The sequence below is a fragment of the Chaetura pelagica genome, unplaced genomic scaffold (genome assembly GCF_000747805.2).
Source record: "Chaetura pelagica isolate M959 unplaced genomic scaffold, ChaPel_1.0 scaffold169, whole genome shotgun sequence".
Lineage (NCBI taxonomy): Eukaryota > Metazoa > Chordata > Aves > Apodiformes > Apodidae > Chaetura > Chaetura pelagica.
Window position 1 is genome coordinate 1,012,790 of NW_009954616.1, and position 7,875 is coordinate 1,020,664.

General features: G+C 36.0%; 1 protein-coding gene across 1 annotated transcript in view; it reads left to right on the forward strand.

The window, feature by feature from the left end:
* The window catches only part of ANKRD31 (ankyrin repeat domain 31), a 57,157-nt gene extending 50,135 nt beyond the window's left edge, over positions 1–7,022 (forward strand). Inside the window, 1 exon segment of the mRNA XM_010005559.1 lies at positions 6,871–7,022. Within this exon segment, the coding sequence (XP_010003861.1) occupies positions 6,871–7,022 (152 nt within the window).
* Positions 7,023–7,875: the final 853 nt, after the last annotated feature.

Consider the following 7,875-nt stretch of genomic DNA (forward strand, 5'->3'; position numbering starts at 1 on the left):
AGCAATTCTTTACACTTCTGCGAGTCTATATATAGGCCCTGCAGCTACAGTGCAAAGAATTAAGTAAACGCTGGAGCTAAAAATAGTTTGCAAAAAATCCTTTGTTATTCCACTTTCTAACTTTTTTTTTTTTTTTAATTGGTAGAAGCAAATAGACTTGATATCTTAAGTGCAAGGGCAGAATATCTGGAGTGACCTGATTTCTTAAAGCTACAAAAAAATAGATTGTGTAGTAGATTTAATTCATATTTATGTATTAAAAAAAACCCAGGTTAAGCTGCCCTTTAATATGCATTGAAAAGCTACACGGGTTATAGCTCATAGGAATTATGCTTCTCTGCTGAATAGATAAACAACCACCTTCATGTTTCTTCAAATACAGTTACTACGTAGAGTTCTGCTTACCAAGATGATGCTCTTGTAGCTGTTGTGGTCCTTTTCACCCCATAGTCTGAGCCCTCAATGCTGTCTGGAAACTATTATAGCAGGAGAGTAGTCATTTTGTAGCCAAAAACCACTAACAGACAAAGGTTTATGCAAAAATAAACTTTCATAATACAACAAAATTAATAAGTAAAAAATTTACAGAAATGTTCCATGTATATGTTTTTGGTTTTATCTACCACAATTACTCCACTAATTGAAGGAAGAACCTGCTTAACATGCAGTATGATTTTTAAAAAACTTAACCAGTAGCCCAGTTTCCACATCTCTAGCTTGTAGAACCCAAACCTTTGGCATTCAGTTCTAAGGAAGTTTTTCAAGTTTAATAGACTGACCAAACTGTAAAAACCAAACTCCTACTTAAGAAGGAAATTCCTTTAAAAACAAATGTCTTACGGTGAGTATTTTATTGAACATCTGAAATGAACTTTGAAAGGGCCATGAGAAGCCCCATAGACCTTGGATGGATTAGCTGTATTTGTTTTCCTCTACTTTTCTTCTCAAAGAACCACTCACACACAAAATGCAGTTGCTGCTTTCCTTAACACTAAATAAATTCTGATTGTAAAGCTCAGCTGTATAAATTTGCTTTTAGCTAGTTTGCTTTCTGGAAAATTATAGAAGAGTAATTAATTTTATTTTTCTTGCTATCTTATCTTGTCTTGTGCACCAGTACAAAGGTGTGATGCTGAAACTGCCGACTTGGCAGGAGAGTATTTAAATCCAAGTTAACTGTTCCGTTGGAATGGAACCAAGCTACTAAGTATTTCAATACCTCCTAAGTACTTGTATAACTGGGTTACTAGTAAACATTGCATGTGTATTTTTGCAGGAATCTTCCAATAGACTTTAAATTGTAAACTCCTCAGAAGTGGGATCTCGTATGCATCTTTGAACTGGCTGAAGTTAGTGCTTCGATATTAGTCCAAACAACTAATCTAGCCCATGGTAGTGTATTTTTCCTCCAATATGTTTAAGGCTTCATGTAATTACAATGCAAAGAAATGTTAGCCATTTTTGAAAGCTTGCGGTATCTTTTGTGCTTCATAGTACTACAGTTCAGAGCCCTCTATTCTGCTTAGACTCAGACAATTATGTCACAAACTACTTTCAGCAGAAAGTTATATTCATCTTTATAGAGGAAAGCTGTAAAAGATGATGAATGTTGGTTAGTAATTGAAAAGTCAAGATGTAAACTGAGAACATAAAAGTTCATGTTACTTATTTTTTTTAACGAAATGGCATGACTTAAAGGAGCTTCATACTGCATATCTGAATTTTTTTTATTGAGTACTGGCTCAACTTCACCATCAAGAATGTTGGTAATAATATGGGAGAGGAGAAGTACTTGGAACTGTTTAACAAAAAAAAAACAACCCACAAAAAAAACCCAAAATGAAAAATCCCACAAAAACAAAGGCTTAGCATTTATTCCTTGTTACCCATAGAAGAATATTCATCAGCTACTCAATGTCCCTATTTATGAGACTATAAAAGACAGAGAGATGAACTGTATATTCCTTGTACTTTGTACGTTAGATCGTAGACAAATACTTCTATCCATAATCTTTTTCCATCTCACAGGTATCTCAAGGTGCAACTATTACCCTATTTTATTTTCTTTATGGCTTGCTGCCAAAATATTTTAAAGCACTTTTCAGTACTTCAAACTTCTAGGCATTTGCTTTAGTTACATTTGTATTTTATAAAGAATCACATTGTTCTGTCAGCAGAATTTAAAAAGCTGTATTTTCCAGTAACCTTGCATACCATGACTGAAGTATAGGCTTCTTCGATCTACACACTGCTCCTTTCCAAAATCCTCTATCTGCTCTTACCTGCCTGTCAGCAAGGTAGAAGGTAAAAATGTCACAGGACTGACTCGGCGTTGAGCTATATGGCTAGCAAGACTCAAACAAAATTCACTCTTTCAGAGGCCTAAAAGGAATGGGAGGGGAAAGCAGCTTTCAAGGACTACATGCCATGGAAGCCAACCTGTCACCCAGGTTTTTCTGAAACTGGCAAATCAGTTAAAAATTAACTAGATGACAGTGTGATTGCACAGAACCATAGACTTAATGTAGATTAGGTGGGGCCCCGGGAGGTCTTCAGTCCAACCTCTTGTTAAAAGTAGGAGTAATTTTCAAGATACTTAAGGCTGTCAGTTCCTTGTCCAAGTCAAATTCTTAATATCTTCAAGGATGGACATTCCACATTTCTGTACAACATATTCCTGTGCTTGACCATGCTTGTGGTGAATTTTTTCCCCATATATCTAGTTGGACTGTTGCTTGTTAAAACTTGTGATCATTGACTTTTTTTTTGTTGTTGCATATGTAAACCTTTTTTCCTTGAGAAGCCTGCCTAAAAGTAAATAACTGGCTCCTAGCGAAGAGTTGTAAATGCTGGCTTTCTGGCTTTTTTGCTTTGTGAAATAAGTTGTAAAATAAATCCTTTGATAACTGACCCATCTTAATTAATCAACTGCGCTATAAGACTTTTATCTGCTTTGGTGGTCCCATGGAGACCGAGAGAAGACCAAGTCAAACAAAACAGTTGTAGATAGTCTACCTAGAACAAATGTATCTTGTCTTAACTTACACAAGCAGTAAATAAAGGCAATATGATAAACAGAAAGCTTCAAGAGGCAGTGGCTTCAACTACTGTGTTGCTTGAAGCAGAAGGCAGACTTTTTTGACACCACACTGGTAACGTTCAATTAGGAGACTGCCTGAGGATTTTGCCTTGGTGAGTGTTCAGATAACACACCCCTACTTTTTTTTTTCTTTTTTCTTTTTTTCCTTTTTTTTATTTTTTTTTTCCAGGGGTTACTAAAGATTGGACAAAGCTTCTAAACAAAACAATCTGTCTTTAAATCACCACACAACAATAGCCTAGGAGAAGCCTCTAGAAGTTGTTCTGAGGCTGTGCATAAAACCCACTGAATGAGTCAGAGCTCCTGTAGATTTTGGCAGTACATGAAAAAAACTGAGCTATTAGTTTTTCTATCAAAGATATGTTCTGACCTGAGCTGAGACTTCATTTGTACTTTGTATACTATTTCTTCCAGTTTGCATCTCAGTGTGCTATGAACTGCAAGAATTTTAAAGTATTCTGTTTTTAATTACCTGAGGTTGGCCCTGGAGCTACTTTATATCCACTATCTTGGCATATTAAATTCAGGTTTTCTGAAGAGGTTAGAAATCATTTTATAGAACCATGCATTTTCCTTCCAAGTGAGTATACAAGTGAATCATTATATAATCAAGTAGTCTAAATAGCAGATAAGAAATGGATGTATGGTGGTAACCTACACATTGCTAGTCATACCAAAAAATATTCTCTTATGTATAATTTTAAAGCAATCATAGTGTGTTTTAATAAAGAATTCTAGTGTATGCCTTTGTTATTGATGAACTTGAATTCAATAATTTGATATTCAAATTGAGTGGTTGACTTGATCCAGAAACTGAAAGGCCATCTGTATAAAGTATTTTTGTGAGAAATCAAAATCAGCCATAGTGTTTTATTTTATAAGAACTTATTATATTTATTTATTTATAAATTAAGTCTTGAATATAGATTCTTTCATGGGAGGCTGCATGCACTTCCTGGTTGATGTTTGCATTTATGCCAGTTATGCCTCACTCAACCTTTGAGGAGAAAAAATCACATTACAGCTATACTTAAAGAAGATAAGAGCCACTGAGATTGAATTTGTTCTCTTGTTTCCCTGATAGGTTATTGTAACATTGATGGATTTCTGTAATAGTTTGAAGATTCTGGGTACCCCACATTGCTAAACAAAAAATTTAATGATGTCTTAATACACCACTCCAAGGACCTTGATGAATAATAATTTGGAATGTGTCATATCACATAAAGAATGTGATACAGGCTAAGAAGCATATACCCAATGTATGTAGGAGAACAGAAAAATCAGTTACCATGTAAAATTATGATGGAAGCAGAAGTTTTAATGGGGAATAATATCTTGTATTTCTATCACTTATCTAGGCAATGCTTGCAAAAAAGCTATAAAGCATTATTAATATTGTAATTTTTTCAGACATTTAGAAACAGACGGATTTGGTGTTAACTGTATCCCTTAATAAAAGTATAACCTCCTTAGGTCTGTGTTGTGGGAAAAATACTGCCACATTAAACGTAAAATAATTAAAGAGACTTCAGAATTAACCTCAAAACTGATGTTTTAGAATTAAAAGCCTTAATTCTTGATCTCTAATAATACCTGCAAGCCCTTTATTCCATGCAGATACAGTGTAAGAATAAAGGCCACTCCTATTAAATACTTTCAAAGAAGAATTATTCTAGATACCTAATATCTTTTTTCTGCGTTATGACATTGCTTTTGCCAGTCTCAATGCTGGATAAAAAGAAAGAATGAACTTCTGAGGAATACTATTTCTAATTCAGTGGAGAAAGAAGTTATACTTCCTCAAATCTGGCATTTCTCTAGAAGCAACAGAATAGAATAACGAATTGGGAAAGTATGAATTAAGTTCCACATTATTGCTGTACAAATCCTAGTTATAGGAAAATGCTGAATTGAACCTACAGATGATCCGGGGTGACTGGTGTCTGATATGCAAAGGAAAGAACTGCAGGCTAAGAGACTATCAGAAGGTGCTGTAAGCCCTTCTGGAACTGTTACAGCTGTTCTATAAAGTGTGTGGTCATTACAGTCCATTAGGTAGTTTCCAAATGGAAATTATTTATTTATCCTTCGACTATTTATTTTTTTTCAAAGGGTCTTAACTACCAATGCAAAAAAATGTAGCATGCATAATTTAGGATCATTTGATAAATTAATTCTTGGGGAAAAAATACTTTCAAAACCAGGATGGAGGTGGACACAGTGGATCATACAGCAATTAGACAAAAACTCTGCTGACCTGTATCTTTTAGGGGATGGACATCATAACTTCAGCTCTATGGCTGACGTGGTACTTCTGACTGTTAGAAAGGTATCACTCCTTACTGATTGGTTTGTAAAGACAGAGACTTGGACTCCAACATTCACAGGAGGAAAAAAAATATTAAAACTGTATTGTGTGAAGTGAATCCAGAATTGTAGAGAGACCTGAAGAAAAGCAAAAGCATTTTGAGGACAGAGAGGGAATTAAAAATTATAAGGAAATCATTGTATTTTGTCAGAGAAAGATCTGGTCTTGAAATCACAACCTGTCCATAGACATCTTTTTCCAAGATTCCAGGACTTGATTAGCTGAAATAAAAGTTATTTTCAAAATTACCACTATCATGGGCAGAATTCATGTGCCTCAATTCCATAACAGCCTTTTAAAGAGCCAGAGGATCCAAAACATTGTTCATGCAAGCCACTGGCTGTCATTTCCAAGGCCTTACTTGGTCTGAATGGGCAGTAGATGTTGGGACTCTTGGATTGTGACTGATCTTCTGTTTCTAAGTTACTGAGAGTAGTGTGGCCCAAGAAACTTGAAAGCTCTTAAATATTTTTCTTCTAAATACTCCTTTGTGGCACTCCAGATCAAATGCTGTCACCTTTAAGTCTGTTGTTCTTAGATCTTTGCTTATGCATCTGTAGCCCACGTCTAGACTAGTTGCATTGAACCAGATCCATCAGAGTCAGAGAAATAACTGTCTCCTGTGACTTTGCCATGGATACCGCAAATCAGTTTGGCTTTTCCTTAGATGTGATAATTATTTTTACCTGTTTTACAGAAGTATTGATTTCGTGATACCTGCAAATTGACTCAAATATGTTGCTTAAGCTGCAAGAGCATTTTAATTCCTTTTACAAAAAATTTGCACAAGTGAAATAGTTTTAATATGCTTAGCCATGTCTCTGGATATTTCCAGCAGTTTCTTGCTTGGAAAAAATAAGGATGATAGTAGTGGGATAGCCATTTTTAAAAACTGATGTTTATGGGGCTATCTTAATGATCAGAAAATGGTGACTCTTCACAGAAGTGACTTAGCCTTTATGCAACAGGAACTTCTACATTTATATACATTTATATAGTTGCATTACTACCAGGAATTCTCCTTAAATACAGTTTTCAGGTTCTTAGCAGCCACAGAAACTAGGTCTTGTAAACCTGTAACAAAAGTGAAACACAAGTTGAAACACATCTGGAATTATTTTGAAACTATAAGGCTAAATTAGATACCAGCAAGGACAGAAGAGCTCTTGGCAAGCAGGATGGGGAAAGTACCAAGAGGCAACTTCTGTCTTCCCCAGATTTATGGGGGAAAAAAAGCTATTTTGGTATTCCTATTAATGTAATTGGGCATGGCCAGGATGGTTGACTTCTCACTCTGACTACCACAAAGTGTGGTAGGGTCTTTGTCTCACTGAAGTCTGGGTGCAAGAGACACATACTCTGATATACTCTGATAATCATTTGAATTAATTTTCAACAGGTTCTTCTGTCCAGTTCAACTCAGTGGAAAGCCTGGCACGTTTTCTTCAACTCAATCAGATAGTAATGGTACGTAAAGAGGAGTTTCTTCCATCCCCTGTAATGGAAAAGTACTGGAGTTTCTACACAGGTTGTGAAGATTTTGGATTCTAAAGACTTTCAGAGTGCTAACTTTTTTTTTTTCTGTTCTGCGTCACTGAAGATTAAGCATTTGAGCTTTTTGAACTAATGGCTTTGTTACTTAAATTTTGATAAATCATTTGTCCAGTGCTTGGAATGGACTGAAAGATTGTTTGGATAACTGAGGAACAGGGGAGTACTTTGTAGCAAGTGAGGATGTCAATATTGAGTTTTGCGCTGTAAGATTAAGAAATGAGGAAGGAGATGAGGACTGTTACACACTGGTGTTCACTGTGAATTATATTCCAGGCTGATAACTTTGTATGAAATGCCACTGATTTCACTGGCTGCCCATGCTTGATGGGGCTGCACAGGTATGAACACTGATAGTCACTTCCTACACCTGAGCCTAGAGCTGCTCTGCCTGAGCCTGTGCTATCAGAAATGGCTGCATATGCTTATGTAACAACATAAGCTGTTAGGTTAGGCAAAAAATCAGGATGGGTGCTTTGAACATCACCAGCAGCTTTGCTTTAGGTGGCACGAATATATACAAATATTTGAGATGGGGGCAGGTGCTGGGAGAAGTTAAAGGAGGAGTCTTAGCCACTGGAAGTGCTCAGGGAAAGTCCATTCATGCTCAGTGCCAAGTCTATCTGATAGACAGAAAATGTGCTGGCATGTGGCAAGAAGTGCAGTTAGCCTGCTCATAGAACACAAGTTTTTCTATCTAATAACATCATAGGTATTCACCCTGATCCCTAGAGGACTTCTGTTTGTTTTAAGTTTACAATGTTTGAATCTGCCTCAGTAGCATAGTTATGACACATTTGACTGACATGAAAGCTGTCTGCCTTCAAATGGCATTCTTGCTCTTTCACTCTCT